General features: G+C 46.0%; 1 protein-coding gene across 21 annotated transcripts in view; it reads right to left on the bottom strand.

Annotated features, from left to right (window-relative positions):
- Nucleotides 1-27,349, bottom strand: part of EPB41L1 (erythrocyte membrane protein band 4.1 like 1) — a 99,312-nt gene that overhangs the window by 9,946 nt on the left and 62,017 nt on the right. For 4 of the 21 annotated variants that reach the window (XM_074292548.1, XM_074292539.1, XM_074292553.1 and 1 more), the window contains 13 exons: nt 25,913-26,000; nt 24,471-24,623; nt 23,807-23,904; nt 22,809-22,984; nt 20,829-20,980; nt 19,454-19,489; nt 17,324-17,527; nt 7,181-7,285; nt 5,640-6,050; nt 3,251-3,355; nt 2,957-3,028; nt 1,481-1,567; nt 605-688 (listed from right to left, as the gene is read on the bottom strand). In XM_074292548.1, the coding sequence (XP_074148649.1) occupies nt 605-688; nt 1,481-1,567; nt 2,957-3,028; nt 3,251-3,355; nt 5,640-6,050; nt 7,181-7,285; nt 17,324-17,527; nt 19,454-19,489; nt 20,829-20,980; nt 22,809-22,984; nt 23,807-23,904; nt 24,471-24,623; nt 25,913-26,000 (1,771 nt within the window). Of the gene's footprint in view, nt 1-604; nt 689-1,480; nt 1,568-2,956; nt 3,029-3,250; nt 3,356-5,639; nt 6,051-7,180; nt 7,286-7,819; nt 10,000-17,323; nt 17,528-19,453; nt 19,490-20,828; nt 20,981-22,808; nt 22,985-23,806; nt 23,905-24,470; nt 24,624-25,912; nt 26,001-27,349 lie in introns of those variants that run through there. The other 17 variants (XM_074292542.1, XM_074292550.1, XM_074292541.1 and 14 more) reach the window with 11 other exon arrangements.

The following is a 27,349-nucleotide window of genomic DNA, read 5'->3' as shown; positions in this document are numbered from 1 at the left end:
AAAGAAAATAAAATTCAAGCAAACAACAACAAAAGATGTGAAAATGCTGTGTTGTGATCCACACTCAGTTCCCACGGTTCTCTCTCTGGGTGCAGATGGCTCTCTTCATCACAAGACCGTTGGAACTGGTCTCAATCATCTCACTGTTGAAAGGAGCCACGTCCATCAGAATGGATCATTGTATAATCTTGCTCTTGCCGTGTACAAGGATCTCCTGGTAGAACCTCCCATTTCTAATTTTGCCCAGTTTGCCACTGAGCAGAAGGAACTTTCCCAGGTCATAAGGAGAGGTTGGGGCAAATCTTGGATTAAATTGAGCTCTTTAGTGGCTTTCCCCAGGAGCCCCAGGATGACATATCTGGAGCTGGGAGGTTTCTTAGAGAAAGTCTGGATTAATGTCCTCATTTTGCAGATGAGGAAAATGAGACTGAGGAGATGAAGCAACTACTCAAGTTTGCACAGGTAAAGTTTACAGTAGCAGAGCTAGGATTCAAACTTAGGTCTCCAGTTTCTAACCAAGTATTCTCTCCACAGCATCACACTGCCTCAACATCTGTAGAGAGCCTCTGCCTGCCATGGATCCCAGCTCCCAAATAATACTCACTTTGGTAACATGGGTAGTAGTGGAAGTGGACAGGGTTTCTGCAGTGGCCCCATAGGCACCAGCAAGGACATCTTTCCCGATGATCTGCAGGAGACACAAGCCCCACCCCATCCCCTGGTATTAAGGAGAGGAGACATGGCCTCCCAAAAGGATGCTGGGAAAGAGTATGGGGATCAAGGCTGGGGGACATCCTCTGGGGCAAGTGGTCTTTGCAAGTTGAGGTTGGTACTATGGCACTTGCTTTGAGAGCCATTGGATGTCTCTCTCCTTCCTCCAAACCCAAGTAAGAGGAAGGACAAAGAGAGAAGAATGAGGTAGATGAGGGCCACTTTCTGTTGGGGTTGGCCACCAGTCCTCTCTGTAGGAACAGGCCCTGGACACTCCCCTAGAGCCACGAAAGCAGTGGCAGCCCCGATCTGGATGGCTGGGCTTAGATCTGGGGCCCAATTTCAGGAAGGATCCTGTCGACAGGAGGACAACTGGAATAGTGAAAGTATCTGAGACTATGCCATAGGATGAATGGATGAAGGCACTGGGAATGTTTAGCCTGGAACAGGGAAGACCAGCGGTGGGAATGGGGAACAGAGGGTCAGAAGAACCATTGTCTTCAAGTATGGGAAAACCAACTAGGGGAGAAAGTGAATTGTTTCACTTGGTCTCAGAGGCCAGAACTAGGAGCAATGGAAGGAAACTATACAGAGGTATAAATTTCTCCTTAATATAAAGAAAAAATTGCTAATGAAGGATGCATAGGGAACGTGGAATACTCCCGACTCTAGGAATGCATCTAGGAACTGGAACCACCAGGTCCATGCCATTCCCCAGGCCTGAGGGCTTTTGGCAACCATGGGATTAGATAGAGGATGGATCACTCACCGGAGAAAGAGAACGGATCTCTGTCGCCATTGTCTGTGGGCCTGGAATCATGGCTGCTGCACCCTTCCCAGACTTCAGACTGTTCTCCTGGAAAAACAACACTTGGATCTCAAGGGCTTGCCAGGACCAAGAGGAGAGTGGGCAGGCTCCCAGAGCACTCCCCCATGGGCACCAGTGCTTTTTAGAGTAGAAACAACCCCACCGCCACCTTCTTATTAAGTTCTAACTAGCCAACAATGAGTAGTAGTGGTAGTACTGAATCTCATCATTCAAAAAGCATTTATTAATCACTGATGATGTGCTAGGCACTGTGTTAAGTGCGGGGGATAAAAGGAGAAACATTTAAAAGGATGGAGAATATCCAGTATGTTCTACTGGAGGAACTAAATGGAAAATAATTCAGAACAGGGCTCTGAGTTTTTGTTTTTTTAATTTTAATAGTTTTTATTTACCAGATATATGCATGGGTAATTTTACAACACTGACAATTGCCAAATTGGGCTCTGAGTTTTAAGATCCTGATTATGTTTCTAACTCATGAAGTGAGCCTATGTGGCAGATTACTTCTCCCTCCTGAATCTTCCTAGTCTATTAAAAGAGAGCACTAGGGGCAGCTAGGTGGTGCAGTGGGTAGAGCCCCAGCCCTGAAGTCAGGAGGACCTGAATTCAAATCTGGTCTCAGACATTTAACATTTCCTAGCTGTGTGACCCTGGGCAAGTCACTTAACCCCCCCATATCAGAAAAAAAGTTAAGATTAAATATAAAATCCTCTGTTTGGCATTTAAAGTCCTTTATATCCTGGCCCTCCTCTGACCTTTCCAGTCTCTTTATACCTTACACCTTCCTATCCTAGTCCTGCTACATATTTTGCAAACTATTTCTTAAACAAAACACCCCAACTCCCAGCTCCAGGAACTTTCCCTGATTGTTCCCAAAACCTGGAATTCTCGCCTTCTTCAGTTCTGCTTTCCGCTTCCTTTCAAATCCCAGCTAAAATCCCACTTTCCACATGAAGCTTTTTCTAATATCCTTGAATTCGAATGCCTTTCCTTTGTTGATTATTCCTCTATCTAGTTTGTTTGTCCATAGTGGTTTGCATGCATCTCCCCCATTGATTCGAGGGCACAAAGCCTAGGACATAGTAGGCCGTTTACTGATTGTCTGATTGTGTACAAGGATAAGACTCAAACAGGTGTTTCATATTGAGCTTTCGTTGCATAGAAAAATCGTTCTGTCGGAAGTGCCCAATGCCCAGGCAGCTCCTCCCGACACTCACAGGACACAGGCTCTTGGGATACCTGAGACCCAGAGTCATCCATCTGCTAAACTTCAACCCCCTTCAGAGACTCAAGGTCTGAATAATGTCCGTACTTAGTGCTGGGAGAGGGAAGCGGAGGAGGGGGGACTGAGAGGCACCCGCACCTCCCTCCCCTTCGTGCTGACCCGGACATCGGGATGGGGCGGCCTCGGCTTACCACAGCGGTGCTTTCTGTGGTGACAGAGTGCGAAGCTGTTATCTCTTTCCCTCCAGTTGTAGCCCCATCCACCTGGTGACAAGAGGAAAGTTTAGGGACTACTGTGAGCTGACTAGGAATACATGAACACAAACTCATGATGAAGTCACCGAAGGTCAAGAGCTGGACCCCCCCCCCCCCCCCCGGTTTTACTGGCAGTGGGGCGAGCCAGTTTTACTGGCATTACTTGAGATTCCTTTCTCGAGACTTCCCAAGGGCAGGGCCAGGATGGGGAGCAGGGGAAGGGCAAGTCACCTGGGCGGTGTCCATTGTACTGATTCTAGCCTGCAAGGCGGCCTCAGGCTCAATCTTCTTCCTGATGGCCATGCTGCTCACAGTCACAGTCTCGGTCTTCACAGTCTGGGGGGAAAAGGCAGGGGGGCAATCTTCAGCAGCTGGCCCAGGACAGGCATCCCCAAGCCTGTCCGCGGCTGTGGGGCATGGTCCGAGCTTCACCAGCTTCCAGGACGTGACCGAGAGCTGGGAGGCCAGTCTGGAGACAACTTACTTCTCCAGCAGAGCAAACTTCCTCACCCTGAGACAAGGCATGAATCTAAGGAGCAGGGAAGCCATCCAAGTGGTGCATGGAGTCATGCTTTCATAACACACTAGGAATCAGAATGGGTCATACAGAAAGGGGATGAAAGGAGGCTGACACGGCAGGAACAGCAAATAAAAACAGATGGCATTCACATCCTGGTATTATGTCACGCACAGGAATGCACATGAAAGGATGCAGAGCGAACTAGAAAATGATGCACGCAATGACATAAATGGAAGGCACACAACACTACAATCAAAATAGAATGCTATGAAATCATCAAGACCAAGCCTGGCTCTGACGAGGAGACTGTACCTCCCACCCTTCTTTGCAGAGGTGGAGGGCTAACTTGCTTCATGTGCTTAGTTTTCAGGTATTCCTCACAGCCTTAAAAGAAGGGGGGGACTCTCAAGGGATACAGTAGGGATACAAATAAAAAATAAGAGAGCAATTAAGTTTGTTGGTTGTTTTTTTGTTTGTTTACTAGGTATTTCCTTTACAACTCCATGAATGAAGGGTAGGCATTGTTTCAGTTTAACAGATGTGCAAACTGAGGTTCAAAAAAGTTATCTCAGTCACTAAGAAGTGCTCAAGCAGAACTTGAACCCAAATCTCCTAACACCACACTGTTCCCAGAGCTTGGTGGGGAACAATGTCTCCCTGTCCGGTGCTTTTCCCCTAGTTCCACCCTGTCCTAAACCTTTTCTGCATGTTATTGGTTAGGATGCTCCTAAGCCCTAAAATTGCCCCCCAGCCCCATGCTACAGGTCTTTCCTTTCTAAAACCTTCCTCCCACCAATGGTCTTAAGTACCAAAGTGGGAGGGAGTGCTGAACAACCCCAGAAGCCCAAGAAAGCCAAGGGCTAGAGAATCACCTCTGAGGTTCTCAGCCACCTCTTCCAGGAAGCCTACCCTGACTAATCCTGCCCTCCACAAACCTATACTTAGGCTTCCTATACTTCATTTGTTCCAAGTCATTTTCAGTTATCTTGAAACCCTTCCAGGCTGTTTGCTGGCTTATCTCCATGTTCTCCCCTCTATGCCCTTCAGGACCCAGTTTAATAATGGACCCACAGTAGCTACCCATCTGCATTAGCCAGCAGAGAAACAATTACAGAGAGTGCAACCCGGGAGAGAAATCAAAGGCCAGCCCATTCAGCTCCTTCCCAGGGCCTTTCCCACCCCCATCCCCAACTCACCTACTCTCCCTTTCTGGTCTAAAAATAGTGGTATCTAGTCCATTGACTCTGTGCTTGAAGGTGACAAAACCTTTTTAAATGCTGTCCCGTTTAACCCTCAAAGCCACTCTAGGACAGAGGCAGAGCTCTGAAGGATCTCCAACAGCACGGGTCAGCAACTCCTTGGCAGGATGATCTTAGAGGGCAGCCGGGACGCTCGTGGTTTTCCCACTGCCCCACAGCAAACGTGTTAGAGAAGGGACTCTGCCCCAAGTCTTCTTGACAACAAAGCCGGCCTTCTCCCCAGGAGGCCGTGCTTCCTCTGGTGTACAGAGAAAAGCTAACTAACTGATTTGGCCAATGTCACGTTGCTTCTGAGGGCCAGGATGGAGCTGGACCCAGATCCCTTGATTCCACGCCCAGAGCTTTTTCTTACTACACTATGCCATCCCGTTCCTTTCCCCAGGCATTTGTCCACGAGCTGAGACAAAGCCCATTCTTCAGCAGCCTCTCTGAACCCCGTTTTCTCCGGCCCAGGGAGCACAGGATCTTGGACACTAAGAAGCGGTCAACAAGCTTGATGGCCCTCGAGCCTGGCACCGAGCAGTCTTGGAGGGGAAATCTCTAGACCCTCCCACCCCCCCCCCCCATCCAGCCATGCTGTGGGGTCAGGACCGAAGCAACAGGATGGAACAATCATGAGTTAGTGCGGCATTCTCCATAAGTCTTTGACTCGACAAACATGCTAAGACAGACCCAGACAGTGGAGGGGGCTGGGGACAGCCATGCAGCCCAAGGCAATGCCCCCGGGGGGGGCAGCTCCACAGTGGCCCCTGGGCCCGGGGAACATGCAATACCAGACAGGGGTCACGGTGAGACAACGAAGACTCGGGATGGACACGGGCGCTCACGGCTCCCACCATACCTCAAAGTGGGGCATGTCAGGGGCGGGACAGGTCCCTCGTTCTGGGCCTTCACTCGCTGCCTTGGACTCCTCCTCGTGGCTGGGGGCTGCCTTGTCGTGGTCCCGAGGGAACACTGGCCCCTCAGCCTCAGAGTCGCTCCGATCTCGGTCAAGTTCGGGCAGACTGCGGGAGAAGTCCTCAAAAGCAGTGCCGTGATAGTCCCCGATCACGGTGAAATCCACCTCTGCCTCCAGGCTGGACGTGGAGCTGACCGTGATGCTGGAACACTTGCGTTCGATGGCCAGGTGGTTGTCCTTCAGGAAGACCGAGTCCCGCTCCTGGTCCTGGTCCTCGTCTCCCGGGTCGCTCTCTGGGGCCCTGGGACGCGGGGGTTTGACTTTCTCTTCCGAGCCCTCCCTCAGCCCCGCTCTCTAAACACCAGTGAAAGTCAAGGAACACAGAGGAGAGAGACAAAAATCAAGAGGGTGAATGTCAGAGCACAGGTAAATGTCCGAAAGAGGGAGGTCGGCAGTAGGGAGTGAGTCACCCCAAGACAGCGTCACTGAAACCACAATGCAAGGCAAGAAAACCAAAACCTTCCCGAGAGCTCCACGGAGGGGCTGCAACGTCCTGCTCAGGCACTGAAGGCAGAAGCAAATAAAAAGCAAACAGCCCGGCCTGGACGTCCACCTGGACGCGAGGCCCCCCAAGGTTGGGCTCTTGGAGCTCGTTTAAGCAGCTTTGTGCAAGGGACCCGGACGGCAGCTCAGATGCCCGGCCTTGAAATGAAGTAAGTCCGGTGCTGCGAAACGGCAAAGGAGTCCGCAGGGAGGGAGGAGGCAAGGAGGCTGGAGCCAGCTCGGAATAACGGAGAGGAAGCAAATTTGGCTTGTCAATTCCACCGGGCCCGTTGAGGGGCAGGGGATGCCGGCACCCCCAGGCCCCAGGATACAATTTCTTTAATCTCCTCCTCCTCGGGGCAGGGACCCTTATTTTCTACTCTAGGCATGAAGCAAAATGAAGCTAGGCACCTTTATTGGGAGCCCCGAGGAGAATGAAGGGCATGGCCAGGCTGGACCCTCAGCCCCCTGGGAGGCCGCAGGCCAGGGGCTACCAGTGTAAGTGACAAGCACAGTGGGGTACAGGCCCCTCCTGCCTATCATACATACCTCTCAACTGGCCCACCCCCCCAGAGGCTAACGTCCACACAGACAGCGCTACCTGCTTCATCCATTTCCTTCCATTCCAAGTCTGCTTTTAGAGAATAAAAATTAGCCACAAAGCTTTTCTGGTTGATTTGGTCTCAGACATTTGGAAGTTTCAAATTCAACTAAAAGAAACAGTCTCTTCAGAGATTAAGGTTGTCAAGACCACCCTGCAAATGGGGCAGGGAGGACCCACCGAGCCCCTGCCTATGAAGCTTCTGTGAGGTTGAGAGGTATGAGGGATCTGGTTCCAGCCGGAGACAGGCAGCAGGAGTGGAGGAGCCTAGGCTAAAGCATGTACGGTCGTGGCCCAGAAAAGGGGGTGGGTGGGCAGAGGAAGGATGAGTGGCAGAGACCTGGGCAATTCGGGGCCCAGCCGGTCGACTCTCCTCCTTTGGAGCGCCCTTAGCTGCTGAGCCTGACAAGGCCTTCTCTTCCCGAGCGGGTTCCTGAGTTTTACTCTGAATTAGAGAAAAGGGTTAGTCTTAAGGAGGTAGAAAGGGAAGATGACACTGAGCTGGAGCATTAACTGAATGGGTGGAGGCCGCAGGACAGAAAGATTGTCCCAGGTAGGAGTGGGGAGCAGGAAGAGGAGAAGGGACAATCTTTAAAGAAGCCAGGCGGGACGGGAGGAACATGATAAGGCAAGGGGCCCCGGGAGGGCAATGCTTCATGGCTGGCGGCGAGACCACCCTGCTTCTGTTCCAGGCTAGGAAATTGTGCTACATCAGTAGCTGGTGGCGTTTCTGACCCAACCAAAGGGAGAATGTCATTGGGGCAACTGTCTGTAATCAGGTACAAGCTTAGGTTACTTATGAAAAACCAAGAAACAAAAAAAAACCCCTGAGATGGCCAAGCCCCCTCTGCTCTTGGTGATGAGGTGAAGCTGTAGGAACATGCTCCAGGAAGAAGCACAAAAACATGCAGTCAGTTTCCATAGGGAGGTAGGGAGGAGAGCAAGGAATTGGAGGAGAGGGATTCATGTGGCTGGTTACCCTGGCTTCTGCCAACATGGCCTTGGAGCCAGAATCCACGGATGCATGTTTCAGCACTTCATCCCTCTCCTGGGGCAATTCGGGGGCAATGAACACAGTTCTGAAAGGATCTGCAGCTGTTCCAGGTTTAGTAATGAAGTGACCAGTATCTGATGCTGACCCAGGAGGCTCTGTGGCTTTGGGGCTAGAGATATCGCTGGGGGGGTGAAGCTGGACAAAACCTAGCTCCAAGAGTTTGTTACGCTGCTGCTCCACCTGCCCTGGGAAGGGTTCAGATGCTTGCTCACCTGGCTGGGCCTTGGAATCACCTACACTTGCCCAGAAGTTATCTCCACCATGAGTGTCTCCTCGCTCAAATATCTTGATTTTATTGGCCACCGAGGTCTTGCTAATGTCTTCCTGGGAGCCCTCATGACCACTAGCTTGGAAAGATATCCCCTGGTTGGGTTTCCTTTCCAAGGCAGTGAGCACTAGGCTTCCTGCTTTGGTCTGCTTGGCTCCATCTTTTGGTTTCCCATTGGCAGTAGGCAAATCCTTTGTGTTAGCTACATCAGGGACTACCGCATCTTTGGTCTCCAGACTTTCCTTTGGAAAACGGGCAGTCTTTGGAAAGACAATGGGATGTTCGGTGTGAGGGAGCCCATTGCTGGACTGCTGCTCTCCTGGAGGTGGAGGCTCTGTACGATCTTCCCAAGCTGCCAGGGCCTCAGAATTTCCTGGGGAAGCCAGGGCAGAGTCTTTCATCATGATTCCTTCCATCTGAAGAAATGCTGTAGAGGCTTTATTTTCATTCAGCTCAGCGTCTCCTTCTAGAGTATGAAATGGCCTCTCTTGGAATAGAAAATGGTCCTCCTTAAGTCTGTCTGGTCCTTTCACATCTCCTAGTGGAACCCTTGGATGGTTAGCAGCACCTTGATCTGCATTGGTGTTTGGGGACTCACTTCCTCCTCGGCTTGGTAAGTGGTTCTCTAATCCATCTGAGAGGTTCTTCTGAGCCTTTTCTATGAAACTTCCTGTCTTGGGCATTTCTTCCTCTGTGAATTTGCCACCTGTTTGGTCAAGAAACTCTCCTTCTTTGCTCTCACAAGGCCTCTTCTCATTGCTAGTTGGCTTATAACTTAGAGATGTTTTTTTACTCAGTTGTTCTAAAAGCACTTTGAGTTCATCTAATCCTACATCTATGGTTGGGGGCTCATCTCCCTCTGAGGATATACCCATATTACTGCCAAGGCTTGAGACCACTTGGTCTATGGAATTAAGCTCAGGAGCCACTGACGACTCATCTTCCAATTCTACTTGGCCTTTCTGATTGTCCTGGATGGCGCCCATTTTTGCTGCCTTCTCATCTTCAGGGACAAAGGATGCCAGTTCCTCCTGTTCTTTGTCTGCAAAACTTAAGTAGAAGCTCCTTTCTGCTGGAGAGGACTCTGTCTCATCACTGGAATCTGCTCTGGTTGAATCCTCTGGAGATGCTTTCATATCTTCCTTCTCCAAGGCAGGATTTTCAGAGCAGGAATCCCAAGGTTTCATCCCACGTACTTCCTGTTGAGCCCCCGACCCTGTTGCTGAAGGCTGTCTGCAGGCATGGAATTCTTCAAGCTCCTTTTTGAGCTCCATTTGCGTCTCAAATTGGTTGGCTGAGGCTCTGCTTTCCCCAAGGCCTGCCTCCCTGCTGGTAAGCCTGGGCTGGGAGGTATCTGGAATTTTCTCCACTAATGCCTGACTAGCCAAGAGTGAAGTCCTTTCCGGGCCTTCCTGAGTCCACACATTATCTTCCCACACAGATTCAAAGTCCTCGGGACTTGCAATCATCTTTCCCCTTTGGCAGGTCTCTCCTCGCCCCTTCGTTCTGACTAATTCTTCAGTGGCCACCTCCACTCTGAACTTATCCACACGAACATCCACCTTGGAGATCCCTGAGCTGGAGAGATCATCTGATGGGCCTGTGGCTGGGGGCTCTTCTGGTTGTGTGGTGCCCAGGTTTCTGATAACAAGTTCTTCAGGCTGAGAGCACTCTCTTTCTATAAACACCCAGTGCTCCGAACCCTGCATTTCAATTGGAGCAAGAAAAGTTAGCAAGAGGCTGAAATCAGAAGACTATTTCTTCCATCAGTGAAAGAAAAAATTTAAATGACCAAAGGGTAGATATCATGGCACTGCCCTCACGATACCAAGAGGGAGGGCATTGGAAAGGAAGAAAAATACCAGTGGCCTTCTTATGTCTTCTACTGAGGGCTTTCTTTCATTACTACCCCCCCCAATTCTATGAAATGGGACAGGGTATTAGTATAGAGATTATAAATAATTTTTATAAGTGGGGAAACCGACTAATAGATTATTGGAAAGGATTTTAGTGCAACCCCTTGATTTTAGAAGATGAAAAAAATACTACGCATGGTTCAGAAAGGACAAGTAATTTTCTTAAAGTGGTATAGCTTTTTAGGGCAGAACCAGGACTCCTGATTCTTGGGCTTAAGGGGTTCTTCAATAATAATAACAACTATATTAATAGTTAACATTTACATAACACCTAATTGGTTCCAGGCATGATGCTTTACAAATATAATCTCTACTCACTATAACCCTGGAAAGTAGATGCTATTATTATTCCAGTTTTACAGATGAGGAAACGGAGGAGAAGTGACTTGCCCAACCAAGGTCCCACAGCAAGTAAGTTCTAGAGTTGAAGTCAGTCTGTCTGACTCCAGGACCACTGCTTTCCTCACCTCTCATCTGGCTGCCCCGTCTTTGTTACTCTGAGAAGTACTGAGATGTCCAGGTCCCAAAGAAAGTTAGCATGAGAATTATAATGAGAAATAGTTCTAATTGTCACCACAATACACCTTTGTGGACTGACATAGCTAGTCGTCCAGACACAACTAGATTCTGAGGAAAGCTAGCTCAAAGACGGCAGCTTTTTGATGAATCAGATTGTTCTCATCCTTAATCTAAAACCTTAACTCTCACTTGGTTTGAGTCTTGGTTTACTTTCTCTCTTTACCTTTTTCCTTGGGAGAACTTGGCTTGCTCTTGCCTCTAATCTCCTACCTGTCCCAAAGCACCTAAGTCACACCTGCTCTATTAGGAGGAAAGGGACCTATTAGATGCCGTGTGTGTGAAGCAAAGGGAAGGATGTGGCAGAGCCTCCAACTTGGTCTCTCCAACAGGAGGAAGAATAGGCATGCCCTCCTACAGCAGACCAAAGTGCCTCTTTTCTCACCAGGTGGCTCTTAGTTTGAATCTTCAAGCTGTCAAGGATACAGTACAGATGCATCTGAAGAGGGAACGGTATTTTTAAAACAATATCATCCTTACTGAAAAGCTTGATTTTCAAAAGAGCTTAAACATAGCCCTGCAGAAAGGGTAAAAAACTGAAATTAAGTTCTAGATTATATGTACCCCTCACTCTCTGAGATGACACTACCCAGCCTGAGTAGCCCATATGCAAGATCAGCCACTCCCTAGGATCAAGGGAGAGCATTTATCTAGAGGAATGTCAGTATCTTCTGAAGCCAAAAAAGAAGTCTTTTTTATGCAGTCACTGGTGGGGTCTCTCACCAGCCTTATCAGCAGATATCTCAGATCAGGCTCAATGGGCCCACCCACTAGTGGTATACCCCTGAGGGAAGCTACCTACAAACAGAATGAAAATGTCAGAGCTAATGACACATCCCAAGCCAAGTAATTACCTAGCCACAGAAAAAGGAGAAGCCCTAACCTAGGGGAGGATGGTCTCCATGCCCCAAGGAGAATTGATTCCCCGTGGTTTGGAGGTTTTCCCTGGGACAAAGACAGGAATAAGAAGGCGGTGAATTTAGTAAGGACTTGGATTCCTTATCATGACACACATATCCTGGTAAGATAAACCCTAGGAAAAATGGTAGAATAAGTTAGTGAAGTAGCTGGAAGATCAGCATTAAAGCACAAGTTAAAAGTCAAGTTGGGAGAAAGGAATCCTAGGCTTGTTGTTAAATGATTTTTTAGTCATGTCCAACTCTGTGTGACCCATTTGGGGTGATGTTGGCAGAGATACTGGCCTGGTTTGCTATTTCCTTCTCTAGCAAGTTTTACAGATGAGGAAACTGAGGCAAACAGAGTTAAGCGACTTGCCCAGGATCACACAGCCAGTAAGCATCTGAAGCCAGACTTGAACTCAAGATGAGACATTCTGACTCTCGGCCTGGTACTCTGTCTCTGTACCACCTAGCTGCCCTGCATCCTACTCTATTATCAGTCATTTTCATAAGACCCCTTGAATAAGGGGATTAGAAAGTTCCCCAAAGGAACACAGCTGGAAACCATGATGAACTGAGAAATTTGTTCTGGACAAGGTGCTACTGGGCTCCCCATCCTTGGGGAGAAACTGTGCAGACTCACAAATCTACTCCGGTAAAGAAGAAGAAAGGAAGGGCCCTGCTGTGGGGTGGCAAAGTGTATCCAGGGGAATTTAGGCAGAAATGCTTGCATCTCAGTCAGCTTCACCCTGGCAACATGAGGGCCCAAGAGATGGTCCCATTCTCCAACCCCTTCTCACTCTGCTGTAAGCTGCCCTTGATTCCTATAGCACCGAAACTGTCACAGTGGCTAGGGACCGGGTTTTAACAGCATGCCCTAGAGGGGAGGAACGCTGATGAGAGAAGGGAATTGCACTGCAGACAGATGAGTCCCAGTCAGTACTCAAGCAGCAAGAGAGCATGGACATGTGGAACATGCTGCCCTTGACCAGGGAAGAATCTATGGTTTGGATCCATAAGCTTGCTAAGGAAATAACCCCCTTTATACAGAAGATTCACTAAGGCCCTCCTGGGCTCTTCCCAGGGCAGACTCAGAGAACAGATGGAGATCTTTGATCCAGAGATCAATGGAAGCAAATGCAAAGGAGGAAGAGCACTGGACTTGGAGTCAAAAAAATCTGAGTTCAGGTCCTGACTCACATCCTTATTAGCTGTATGGATGAGCCATTTAATTTCTCGTTTAACTTGTTTCAATTGTTCCAAGATTCCTCCTAGCTCAAAAATATCTACTATCTAAGTAGGAATGCTATTCATAAAATCTCTCAAAAGTGGTCTTCCTACTTGTACATGAAGACCTCTAGGGAAAGAGAATTCACTACTTCCCCATTTTAACTACTGACGCCATCAGTTCTTTTTTTTGGTGGGGGGGGAAGGGAGATCAGAAGTGACCTGCTCAAGGTCACACACCTAATTAAGTGTCTGAGGCCAAATTTGAACTCAGTCCTCCCGACTCCAGGTCCAGTGCTCTATGCACCACAACACTGAGCTGCCCCACATTGGTTTTCAGTGTTAGAAACATTTTTCTTAAATGGCGCTTAAAAGCACAATTCTCCTCCATTACTCTTAATTCTTCCTGCAGGGCCGAGTAAAACAGAAGTCTAATCCCTTCTCCACATGACACACAGCCCTTTGAAGGAAGGAACATATCTCCCCTCAGTCATCTCTTCTCTGCGCTAGATAGACCAGTCAGAAGGAAGAATGAAAGAAACTAACTAGAAAATGGATTAGGATCAATCAAAATCCTGAAGGCAACAAAGGGAAGACACCCCTGGGACGCAAGGAGAACGGATGATCTGTGCCAGACTAGTCCGCGCCGGACTCCCTGCTTCTCGGGGATTTCTCTGGGGGAGAGACCCTCCTTTTGTCTGCTGGGGGTGGGGGAGGAGGGCACTGCTTGCCTGTTCCTGACAAAGGCCAGGGCTCTCAAAGCTGCCCCCCACCGCTCCCTGGTGCAGGCTTCGGGCACTAGGCTGCTTACAGAGCCTCTAAGGAAGCACCTCGCTGCTCTTCATTCCGTTGGGAGAATGTCATCCTCTGGGGAGCCCTGGAGCCAAGCCCAGGGATGAGTCTTAGACAGCAAAGAAGGAGGAAGGGGACAGCCAGGCCTTCTAGCCATCCTTGACCTCAGACACAGAACCCAACAGGTTCCCTACCTGACTCGGTAGGGGGATGGCGGGGGAGGGCTCTGTTCTAGCAGGGAATCCGACAGGCCCTAAAGGAGCCAGAGGAGGAAGGAAGGGGCCAAACTAGGAGCTTCCTGGAACCATCTAAAGACAAGTCTCTGGGGAGACCCTGACGCCCTCAGTCAACACAGAATTCAGCTTTCCGCAAATTCTGCCTGTTTGACCAGACACTGGGAAAGAAAGATTGTCTATTTCCTCGACCCTTCCCAGGAGACAATCTGCTCTCTAAGGAAGGGGACATTGGGGCTGCCCTTTCTGGAGGCTGGAGGCCTTCTCCGTCCCCTCTGGTCCATGGCTAAGGCACCTCCCCCCACCCATCACGCCTGAGAAGGGGACAGATGAGTCCCCAGGGGACAGAGGATGGACAGTAACCTCAGGAGAAGACGCAAGACTTTTCTGGATGAATGACTCCAGGGCTAAGGCAATTCCCGGCTCCAGCTGGGAGGCGTCCTCTGTTCTCTGGCTCTGCAGGGGAGGAAGGTCCAGGGCCCAGGCAGAGGGAGAGCAGGGGCATAGGGAAAGGGAAGGGGGAAGGAGAGATGAGAGGGAGAGACAGAGAGAAAGAAAGACGGACATACGTTCCATGAACACTCAGCCTTCCTCACATGGCCCTGGTTCAAACCCAGCAGTATAAAGCATCTGGTTTGGAAGTGCCAGGGAAGAATATTCATGGCTAACATTTATACAACACTTTAAGGTTCACAAGCTAAATATTTTGAATCTTTATCTCATTTAACACCTTGTGAAGTAGGAACCATGTAGGTATTATTATATTCACTTTACAAATGAAGAAACTTAGGTTCAGAGAGGTAGAATAATATCTATATATACATACACACAATACATATACATATATAATACAAACATGCTCTCCATATCTTAGAGTTTATTCTCACATCATTCCTGGGAGGTAGATACTACTATTATACCCATTTTATAGATGAGGAACTGGAGTTAAATGACTTGTTCACTGTCACCACAGCTAGTGTTGAAGGCAGATTCACTGAACCCAACTCTTTGCTGACTCCAAGTCCAGCATTCTATCACACTACTTCTCTGTCATTCTTTATCATACAGCTTCTTTAGATGTACCCGGAAAAGACTGAGCAGTACGGAGCTTTGGAGGGAGGAAGTCAGAGCTCCTAGTTTATTTCTAGAAGTGATCCATAGGATTAGGTTAGCTGGAATAGAAACCCTTATGTCCCAAGGTCTGTGTCTGATACCTGTTAGGATGATCCCAGGATCAAAAGTGTTACATGGATATTCCAGCCAGCTTTATTCTTGTTTAAGTATTAGAAAAAGGATAGATTCAGGCCTCTTTCAAATAACTTTCCTTGGTGGGAACAAAACTGGAATTATGGCACAGTTCAGTGAAAATGCCATTATTTGAGTTCAGGGAATGCACCCAGCTCCTTCCATTTTGATTTGCTATCCTTCCTTCATGGACCACAGGAGTTGGGAACCATAAGATCATAATTGTGGGTAGGATTCAGGCTCTTAAAATCTCAGGACACATTCTTTATAAACTCACCCTCTTATTTCCTCAATTCAAATGCTAGCAGTGCCCCTGGATCCACTCTGCAGGCTCTGCCCACTGCCATCTGAGATGCTTCCTCCCTGTGACTCGTTACAGTCCTTTCCTTCCCCCAAACACCACCTTTAGCAACTTACACACCTCTCAGGTACTCCCCTCCACCCCTCATTGAGGGTAAGGAAGCAGATTTCCTCCCTTCTTCTCAAGGGTATTGGCTCTCAGGGGATGGCCAAGGCTGAGGTCATCCTTCTCCCCTTGCTCCAGGATTATCATACATATCCAAGCTGCTCCCGGAGTCTGGCTGGTATCATCACAGCCTCAGCCCCACTCTCCCGATCCCTTAAGGGACAGGGCTGCTGACAGGCTATCTCAAGGGTGGAGCCAGAGCCAAGCCCTGCTCCAGCACCAAGAACACAGCATCACAGATGACTGAAACAACTGTCACTGAAAGCAGGGTAAACACAGATGTGACAACCAGTCCAGCTGCCAGTGTGCCATTCACACCTTTAGGAACAGACTTCCATTTAAATTAATCATGAGTGCTTTCACAGAATTAACTCCCATACCATCACCCAGTCAGTCCCTTTGTTCAAAAAGCCCGTCTCTGACAGAGATACCAAGCACGGCTTAGAAGGGCTCTGGCAATGCTGGACCGAAACATTACCTCTAGGGTTGGGAATACATAAGGACATTTCAAGTCACTTGTCATAGAGTTTTGATATTACCTTCAGCTTATAAGAAATCTTACTTCCTGATGTTCAAATAAAGACCGCAAACTCTGTAATCTGATATATTAATACTAACTCACATTTCTCTAGTTCTTTACAGTTTTACAAATTTTCTCACAACCACCCTGTAAAGTAGGTTGTCCAAACTGCTACCATCTTACAAATGGGGAAATCAAGTCGTAGAGAGAGGAAGAGTCTTTCCCAAGGTCAGACTGATAAGAAGTGTTACAGGTGGAACTCAATCTCAGGTATTCTAATTTCTAGTCCAGTATTCTGCTAAGGATGGGGAATGCTGAGTTAATTTAAAATTCTGAGTAATACAGAAATACCACATATCCCATATGCAGATCAATAATCTTTAAGGAATTAAAACAGATATAGTAACTTCACACTATATCTAGATACAGCATAATTTAATCTTCTTTTAGTTATTTAGAAATCTTCATGTGTAAGAGAAATTCATGAGCTTTGAAATATCACAAAGGAATTTAAAATATCATGTCCTTTGGACATGGAATTGGAAAACTAAGATTCAAGGTTACAAGATTTATTAGTTGACATTAGCCAAGTCCCTTCATCTGAGCTTCAATTTTAAAACGAGTATAAAAATATTTGTACTATCTACTTCCAAGAACTGTTGTGACGATGGCTAGAAAGAGCTGCACAAATGTAAGCTGTTATTTATGATTACTGAATGTCAACAATAGTTAAACAACAGTACTTGATAATCCTGCTAGATTTTAGGGAGAAAATGTCTTTTGTATAACAAATATAGGTAAATATTTTTCACAATTTATTATAGAAAGTACTTAGAACACTACCTTAGAATTATAAGAATGGAATATAAAATTCTTTTTCATAGGCAAATTTACACCTGTGCTCTGAAGAATTAGTTTATATAGATAACATCTCACCTTATAGACATGTAGTACATTCTTACTGGCTATTTTTGTCATTAATTTTTTAAAAAACAATAAGCATTAGAATTTATTGGATATGTTAGTTAAAAAGAGTTTCCTTGCCAATAGAATGCTGAATAGTAGAGAACACATTCTTCTTTTTCTTGGCCCTAATATTCCTTTTTTCAGGCTTCAACAACTCTCCCCCACCCCAACTCCAACATCTCATGTTCTAACATCGAGTAAATGACACTATGGTCCCTGGCTCCATCCTTTTCTTCCACCAAAAATGGCCATTATGGGTAAGTAAAATCCCAATTCCCACAGCCCATCTTTCTTTATGGAGCCCAAGGCCACAGCACCCACCTCATTAGCTTTCTCAGGGGTCCCTTTAGGGGTTCCTTCTTCATGCTTGGGAGAGGATGAGGCTGGGGAGGAAGGAAGCCTCCGTTCACGTTCCCAGTCACGATCCCTATGGATCAATTTGCTATTGGGCTCCTTCAGTGTCCTCTTGAGTTCATTGATGCTGGCCTGATGTTTCAGTAGTACGTCCTCTGGTTTATCTAAGAACTTGGGATGGAGAAAGCAAGTGAGTTAGAAAAGGAAAGCATCTCTGAATTACAATAGTTTTTCATTACAAAAACAAGGAATAAGGGACTGGAGGACTAGAAAAGTCAGAAGCTGCAAGTTTCTCTTCCTATCCCCTTAGATATGCATGCTCTCTGGGTATGAGTGGGGAGGAGACAGGGAAGGATTCATGTAAACTGTTCTCCATTCTTGGAATATTATCTATTTCCATCCCTACTTAGTGAACTAATCTTCCTTTCCATCAAGTTTCAGCTCAGATGCTGTTTCCTCTATGAACCAAAAAGGAATTTTCTGTAATTATGCTTTACCTTGATCACATTTTACCCTATAACAGAGACTTGTATAAGCATCTTATTAGATTGTAATCTCCTTGAGGAAATGCTCTAAGCCATTTTTCAAATATGCATCCTCTGTACCTTGTCCATAACAAGTGCTTTTAAGGGTCTTTTAAACGGAGATGTCAGAAGTAGGGGACATTAGCTCTAGCATCGTGGTATGAGACCACTAGTTAGGGGAACAAAGTGGCAAGGCTTCTGACCACAAGCTGACTTCAATGAGGCTAGGAGTCACCTGTCTGCTATGGAGTAGAACAAGGGGAAGGGCAGCAATTTACATTTACTTTCCATATCCTCAGGAGGTCTCATCTATGAGGCTATTTAAAAATGCTCAATTCATCACAATCCCATTCCACTTATCCAAAAAAGAAAAAAGGAAAGTCAGCAGATTCCTTTGAGAAGCAATCACAAGATCACAGACCTAGGGAGCTGGCCTGAAAATACAGCTAGAAGCCTCTAGAGTTACTCTCTGGAGCCATGGAAATAGCCTACCAACAGTAATTAGTCTACATTTAGGTGGCACTTCATAATTTTTTTAAAAAAGTGCTTTATATACATTACTGAATTTTATCTAGTGTGAGAATTCTTATTACTATTATTATCATCATTTCCAATTTACAGATGAAAAAACAGTATCAGAAGTAAAGTGACTTGACCAGTCACATAGTGAATTAAGTGATAGAAATGAAAGTCAAACATAGATATTCTAACTCCAAGTTCAGACCACAATCTATTAACATTGATTCTTCAAGTACTAGAAGTAGAAGGGAAAAAGTGGGTTCCCCAAAAGTAAATATGACCTGCCTCATTGCTTCTGTCTTTTTGCAGTGAGCCTACTGCCTCAATTCCAGAGTTAGCATTCCCCAATGAGGATAAATCCTTGGGAAGACTTGGAAAATCAAATGCTTTGGTCATACTTCTCTCAATATCTCCTATCTCCTCCTTCTACCATGGGACAGGATTCCTATAGCAGGCAGGGTAATGTCCACTAGGGTTATGGTAGCCAGCTGAGTATCTGAGGCCTCTGCAGGAGAATGAGGATTATATTCCCTCCCCAACTAGTAACCTCAAATTTAACCTTTTCCAAGACAGCCAAAAGACAAACCTATTTTGGCAATGAACATATTAAGAAGGGACTGGATTTGGATGACAAGCAAGAAAGGAGCTAATTTTGGTTGGAGGAAAAGAATCAATAGAAAGAGGAAGAAGAAGAGAAAATGAAGGAAGAAAAAAGGAAGATGAAAAGAGAAGAAGAAAATAAGAGAAATGAAGAGGAAAAAAGAAAAGAAGGGAGAGGAAGAAATGGGTAAGATAAAGGAAAAAGAAGGAAGAAGGGGGTAATTTTATGAGTAATATGCAGAAAGAAGGCAGGCAGCACAGCAATGGGCCCATTTCCCAGGAATATGAATGACCTCCCCAACTTAAGGACAAAGAAGATGAGGACCAGTGATGGCATAGGAGATGTCCTGAAATGAGAGGGCATGGACCTGAGATGAAGGCAGAATGGCACATGGCAGATGGTGGGTGGCAAATAATGGACCAGAAGGAGAAGGGGAAATGATGCAGTCAGTACCTCCTGCTTGTGCCTCGGCGTGGTTTCCTGCTCCGGCTAGCAGTACATGGTGAGGGAGGAACCAGCAGGGTCAGTAGTGGGATTACATTATTCACATGGAGAATCAGGTCAGGCAAGGAGGGAAGATAGGGAGGGGAGGGAACCCGATCCCAAAAGAACATTAGTTGGGGCTACCCACAATATCATTGGGTGGAGGGAGTAAGTGGGTCAGCTTACTTATGAATGCTATGTCTATATAGACATGCAGGAGGGCTTAAAGGGGTAGGTTGTTTCACATGTGAGCATATATTGTGGATACACTGTGCTCTAAAACAGGTGCATGTATGTGTGTGCAGGTGGAGTCTCCCTATAAAGTAACAGACCGGCTGTGGGCACTCACAAGCCCCTCCCTGGGTCAGCCACAGAGAGGCCACATCCTTAGGATGTGCTTGGTTATAAGAGCTCCTGCCCTGACAGTCTGGCTTCATGGCGCCCCAAAAGGGCACCTCCTTTTTAGCGACCAGCCAAGCTTGTGGGGCTTTGGGAAAAGGCCCCTATTTGGAGGAGGGTCAGCAGACAGATTTTCCCTGAAAGGCTGTGCCCATGTTGGGTAGGAGAGTCTCTCTCAGATCCAGGCAAAGCCTCCTCAGGATTGACAAACCCAGGTGTATGGCCTCATTTTCCAGCTACGGGTATCAGGCAATAGTGATATAATCTGTGAAGGCAGCTCAGGGTTATAAGCTGCCATTATTAATTGAATCTTTACAGTCTGAAATATGTAAATAGTGCTAATTACATGGGCTTATTTCACGTTTTAGTTCTTATTTGTATATATTTATTAAATCTGAAATTAAAGTTCAGAACAAAAAATAGCAACTTTTTCAAAATATATCACATGTAGGAGTTCTTGTAAGCACATACATATAGTGGTTTAGCCAATAGTGTTTTCTTGGCAGAAATGTCATTGTGTTAGGTGTGGGCAATGGATGTTAATATCTGGAAGTGCAGACACGCACAGAATATGCCCAGGAGGGCTCATGTGCTTCGTGAACTTCTCCAGGCACACTTAGAGCCCCTCTCCCATCTCAGGGGCTCAGCCTTGAACAGGTACAATCACATATTGCTGTCACATACAGAGCCCAGCCACAGGCAGAGATGTACTTTGGGGGAGGACAGGGAACCAGTTCATTTGCTTTTCATGAGAAAACAGAAAGGACAGGGCTTGGGCTGCATATATATCACATCCCAGATATGCAGCTAAGACTCTCAGCCTCTACAACCAAAGCTGAGACATCCAGACACACCCGGTTATGTATGTATTTCAGGTACTTGTATCATAGGGAAGCCCAAGGTTCTCTTGCATTCAGGGGTAGAAAAGGGCTCGAAAGCCTCATACCTTCAACTCTTTAATCTTGGTCGGGGTCCGGAGCTCTCCTTCCTCTGTCTCTGACTTTCTCCTTCCACCATAGTCTCTGTCTTCTTCAGACTTCTCAGCTTCTGACCCCACATCATGATTCTCACTGACTGAGGCAGGTCGAGAAAATTCTGCTGGAAGATAATGGCAGGGAGATAAAGAAGTGCAAACAGGGCAAAAGGTAAGTACACTTAAAGCTCCTAGACAAGAGAACTAAACACATCCTAAAGAGACCCTCCCCACTGCCCGCCCAATTAATCCACTCAGTTCTGAACTCAAGGTAGAGTCATCTTATCCCAGCCAGGGCAGATATCTTATCAATTACTCTGCCATCCCTTCCTGCCTCTTTCTCAAGGAATAGTAATCAATTCAACCTTAACACTGCTTTTTGGAAGGACATAGTAATTAATTGCCTCTTGGCTCCACTCAGAATGCCCGTGATTCTGAGTTGTAGACTTTCTAGACTCAGCGCTCTTTACTTGAGATCCATGAACTTTCTGAAGATTTTTTAAATTTATAATTGTATTTCAATAAAATCAGTTTCTTCTGAAATCCCACCGTTTTTATTCCATACATTTTAAACATTATTCTAAGAAGGGGCCCAAGCCTACATCTTTAATCTCTACCACTGGGTAGATGGGCTGAGGCTGGAGGTTAAGCTTAGGAGGACTAATTGCACTAGAGCTAAATTCATTTGTGCGCTCTCCTCTGGGCACCAGTATAGTGAGCCCCCAGCATGGAGATGCCTGGGAGGGGACCAGATCCCTGAGGAGGGTGAACCAGCCCAGTTCAGAAAAGGAGCAGGTCAGAGCTTCCAGGCCAATCAGCAGAGGGAACACAGTGGCAACAGGCCTGTGAATAGCTGCTGAATCTCCAGGTAGACAAAATAGTAACAAGAAGCAAGGGGATGGAGGGGAGAGAGAGAGAAGAGAGAGAAAGAAAGACAAAAAAGAAGGAAGGAAGGAAGGAAGGAAGGAAGGAAGGAAGGAAGGAAGGAAGGAAGGAAGGAAGGAAGGAAGGAAGGAAGGAAGGAAGGAAGGAAGGAAGGAAGGAAGGAAGGAAGGAAGGAAGGAAGGAAGGAAGAAATGAAATGAAAAGAAAAAGGGAGAGGGTCATAGGTTTCACCAAATTGCCAAAGGGGTCCATGACCCGAGGTAGCTCAAGAACCCCTTTGTTATTGTTGCTGTTGTTGTTCAGTTGCTTCAGTCTCATCCAACTCTTTGTGACCCATTTGGGATTTTCTTGGTAAAGATACTGGAGAGGTTTGCCATTTCCTTTTCCAGCTCATTTTACAGATGAGGAAACAGTTGAACGATTTGCCCAGAGTCACACAGCTGGTAAGTGCTTGAGTCTGAGTCAGAACCCAGGTTCTCCCACTCCAGAGCTACCCACTGTATCACCTAGCTGCCCCAAGATCCCCTAGCCTACACCAAAGCTCCTTTCTTTGGTCACTACATCCATCTCCCTCATATCCATCCACATCATTCCTGTCCAACTCTACCCTCCCTATTGTTCCAGCCTATATCTTTTCAAGTTGGTCATACTTGCTCCCTGTAACATACTATGCTGCAGCCAAATTAGCCTAATTGTTATAAAAAAGATTTCCATCTTCTACCTTCATGCTTCTGTTCAGGCTGTCGCCCATACCAGAAACGTACTCTTTTCTTACTCTTGCCTCTTAGAACCATTAGATCCCTTCAAAAATCAATATTAGACCTTTGATGGGTCTTGACCTTAGGTGTCAATCATGTGATAACCTATCCCAGGGACATGTACTTTTTAACAGAGGCCCCCAGATGACCAAAGAAATTTCCATCCCTAAAAGGCAATATGATTTAAGCAAGAGAGGGTTTTATGCAAAAATGAGGATCAATGGGATCATTCTTGGGCTAAACTGGTATCACTGACTAACCACCCACCCCTCATTCAGATGCCCAAGTGCCTACCAAATTTGGGGCATACCTCCATCGAGGCTTCGGGACATGGTGTACCGTTTGCTGGAGGAACGCTCAAAGAAGGGTGCAGGCCTGTCAATGAGGGCACTGGCCTGCCGGGTCTGTGCTTGTGTCCTCCCACTGTAGCGGAACTTGGAGCCCATCACCAGGAAGCCCTTGGGTGGGGGCTCAGGAGATACTAGCCTGCATTTGGGGCATGGGTTAAGATTGGGAGGGTACAAGGGTCACAAGAAGAGCCCAGAGTTACAAGGAGGCAAAACAATATCTTTTTTATATTCTAGTTATCTGTGCCTGTATCTACAAGATCCTAAGAAACTGAGGACAAGAAGGCTCATATCTTATCTAAATTTTGCCTTTCAAGCACCCAACAGACAATTAATTCCTCTTAGCTGAAGGGAAGTTTAGTGGAATTCTTTAGCTCAGCTTTTCCTAACTAAACCCATTTGAGGAAAATGGTGCTCCCAGAAAATGATTTCCTCTCTCAAATGTTAAACATGAAATTATGTGAATACCCAAAAATATAACTTGAAAGAATGAAACTAGGTCAAATTTTTTGTTTTACCCCAGAATTTTTCTGATTCTTCCAACTCTTCCAAGGTCACTATACTCCTTAGCCCCTATGAACCAACTTGTAAAGGTGTATAATATACACCTTTACCCAGTGTTCTACAGACAAATGAGTCTGTTAAACATGGATCCAGTCTTGCCTTTTCATTTAGAAGGAAGGAAATTAAGGGTCCAAATAGGGAAAAAGGAATGAACCCAAGGTCAATGGAAATGAACCAGATCTCCCCATTCCCAGGTTTAGCTGGCTGTTATATATAAGGGACACTTGCATTTGCCCTGTAGATTCTTCCATCTCTCAAGGTAAAGAGGACTAAGCATACTAGGTGAACAGGGATGTCTGGGCAACAAAAGGCTCTTTTCTGGATCCATCAAAATCCTGGTTTCATCTGTCCTCATTTTGACCCTGCCCCTGCCCCTACCCAGTTATGTCCTGCTTACCTGAAAAATGTGTGATGCTCAATGCAGACCTTCCAAAGTCTCTTAGCTGACCGGTGATTGGGGAGCTTAAAGCCGATGGTACTCTCAAACTGCTCATACTAAAACACCGGGGAAGGGAGGATGAGTGACATGACCCTGACTCTCCCCACCCTTTTCTCCCCTTCTCAGACCTTCCTTCTCCCTCTCTCCACTTAGCCAAATTCTGGCCCCATGCTTCTAGACCTACTTTCTTTAGGGAATCTTCTCTATTATTTCTTTCAGGGAAAAGAACAGGGGGAGTTTACCTGGAGAAGAAAAGGGGAGAAAGGATGGGGAACCCAATCATTATCTTCAAGTGTCTGAAGGGCCATTTTTGGCAAGGTGGGATTACACTTCTGCTTAGTCCCAAAGGGAAAAATTCAGCACAAAGTGCACAAGTTGGAAGAAGGGAGATTTCAGATGGACTTAAGCAAAAACTCTAACAATTAGAGCGGGGGCAAAAGTGAAAAGGGCTCAGGGATAGTGAGTTTCCCTAAAACAGAGATCTTCAAGAGGAGGCCAGGTGGCCACCTGGTTAAATGGGAGGCTGTGGAAGAGATTCTAACTCAGATAAGATGTATCTGCCTTTTGAGGCCCCTCCCAAGTCAGATTCCATGAAGTATAGTCATGGGTAGAGAGGGCTCACCTCCCCTGGACGTATCTTAATGTAGAAATTACTCCTTTTATAGGAAATCTTAAGGATCTTGGGCCATGCAAATCGGTTGATCCGAAGACGGTCTCTGTAGATCAGGAGGCCGTTAGCACAAACTCCGAGCATGATGTCAATACCTTCTGAGTCCTAGAAGAGAAGAGAAGAGAAGAGAAGAGAAGAGAAGAGAAGAGAAGAGAAGAGAAGAGAAGAGAAGAGAAGAGAAGAGAAGAGAAGAGAAGAGAAGAGAAGAGAAGAGAAGAGAAGGAAGGGATGAAAGGGATAGAAAGGAGGGAAAGGATGGAAGGGGAGAAGAGGAAAAGGAAGAAGAAGGGAAAAGATGAGAGAAGGGGAAGGGAGGAGGGGAGAAGAAGGGAGGGAAGGGAAAAAGAGAAGAGAGGAGGAGAGAAGAGATGAGACAAGAAGACAAATAAGGGAGGCGAGAGCTACTACCCATCCATCATCTCCAGAGATACTGACAGAAGTGGAGCCATCTTGTTGGGGACTCTCTTAGCCTAAATCCTATTGGGGGAGGCCCGAGGTACAGGCAGAAGGTGCCTCTGGCTCCAAAGGAGCAAGGCCAAAGTTCACAGGTCACTCCCTTTGATGGCAAGCAGGAATATGGTCTATAAGGAGTGCCAGGAAAGGTGTTTCTCGCAGAGAACTGTACTTCAGAATATGAAGGTTTATCATCCACTCAGGATACAAAGGTCAAGCAAGAAGAAACCATTAGCCAATTCCAACACAAGATGGCAGAGAACAGCTCAGTACGAGGTCTAGTCTATCCTCCCTGGGTCAGGTAGCTAAATCTAGTCCCAGCCCCGTTTCCTTCTCATCTACTCTATTATACCATCCTCAACGGTCTTCCTGATTCTGGCCGCTTACCCATCCTGCTCATGCCGTCTGAGTGAGCTTTCTGAAGCTCTTGTCACATTATCCCCTGTTCAAAATCTTTCAATTGTTTCCACCTGCCTCCAGAATCGAGTCTGAATTCTTTGGCTTGGCCTTCTGGCTGCAATCTAAGTTTTAGTCCCATCTCCCATTAAATTCCTTTCATGGTTCCTGAATTCCAGGTGGGTTCCCTCTGAAGCAAATTCTCCACGTTTCAGCCTCAATGCCTTTGCTCAAGCTATTCTCCTCATCCTCTCCCTCTATGCTTATCTAAATCCTACTCATACATTCAGGCTCAACTCAAAGGCCATCCTTCCAGAAAACTTCCTCTGGTCCCATTAAGCTCTTTGGTCTTCCTGAAATTCTGCAGCCTTGACTGTCTGTACCACTCCCACGGATCATAGAGGGCAGCAACTAAATTTGAGTTTTCTCTGTCTGTGAATAGCACCCATCCAGGGCAAGAGTAACTCCTTTCTGATATCTGGATTGGTCAAGTGAGTTCTGGGGGGTCACTGCCCAAGCCCAGGTGCCCAGCCTTCAGTGAGTACCTTAGCATGATGAAGGTCCACGCCATACATGGACAGCTTCTTAGCATTCTCAAGGAAGTGGATCTCAGCTTCTCCAGGAGTCATGCCCCTGTGGGGGAAGAGGGCGTTCAGTGAGCAGGGAAGTGCTGAAAGGAGGGACAATCTGCCCCGTCAGGACTGCCGTGCTCAGCTCTGGGGCCACAGTTCTCCAAGTATACTGACAGTCTGAAGCATTTCCAGAAGAAGGTAATCAAGAAGAGCAGTAGCCTGGAGCCCATGTCAGATGAGGAATGGTTGAAGGAACTAAAGAAAGTTTATTTCGGAAAAGAAAAATCCGCAGGGACCCAGGAGAGCTGTCTTTAAATATTTGAAGGGCTATCATACATAAGAAACATCACATTTGTATTTTCTGGCCACAGGGGACAGGACTAGGAACAATGTGTGTACCTTAAAAGGAGTACAACTCACCCAAACTCACCAGTTAGAACTGCTTATACAATCAATGCAATTATCTAAGTGGGAAGAATGATAACAACAACCACAAAACCCCAAACTGAATGATGTGTAATTATGACAATTAGGCTGAGCCCTAAAGAAGAGGAATATGTTGGGAAATAAGGGAAAACAAAAGATATCAATAATTATTTTTTCTTTATAAAAAAAAATTTTCAGTGGTATTTTATTTTCCGAATATATGTAAAGATAGTTCCTTTTCTGTAAGATTTTGAGTTCCTCTTTCCCTTCCTTACCTCCCCCCTCCCCAAGACAGCAAGTAACCTGATATAGCTTAAATATTCTTTTAAATATATTTCCATAAATAACAATTTTTTCAAAGAAAAAATTGAAATGCTGCCTATTTTTCTTTCATTGTTTTTGTTATCACAAATAACATTACTATGAACATGCTGGTACATATAGGCCTTTTCTTGTTTTCAATAATAATAAAGTCCCAGAAGTGGAGGCTCTGGGTCAGAGAATAAGAACAATTTAGTAATGTCCTTGAATCATTCCAAACTATTTTCTAGAAGGGTTGGACTAATTTATAGATGCTACAGCAATGTGCTTGCATACCTGCATATTTGCATTCCTGTATCTTCTCCAAAAATGAATTTTCATATTTGTTTTTAGCATAATTATAAGCTTGGTAAGTATGAGGGGACATTTTAGGATTTCATTTTCAAGTTTATTTGGAATTTTGAAAAAAAAAATTTGAGAGGGTAACTGGTAATTTCTTCTATTAAAATATGTTCCTATCCTTGGAATATTTATTTGTCTACTGAGGAATGTTGTTTTGGAATTTAGGTATCAGATTTTTATCAATTATGACTTCTTTGTTAAAATTTTTATTTATTTATTTATTTATTATTACTTTATAGTGACAGACCATATGCCTGGGTAATTTTTTACAACATTATTGCTTGCACTCACTTCTGTTCCAACTTTTCCCTTCCTTCCCTC

The sequence above is a fragment of the Sminthopsis crassicaudata genome, chromosome 2 (assembly GCF_048593235.1).
Source record: "Sminthopsis crassicaudata isolate SCR6 chromosome 2, ASM4859323v1, whole genome shotgun sequence".
NCBI classification, from domain to species: Eukaryota; Metazoa; Chordata; class Mammalia; order Dasyuromorphia; family Dasyuridae; genus Sminthopsis; species Sminthopsis crassicaudata.
This window is presented reverse-complemented; position numbering and strand designations above follow the sequence as displayed.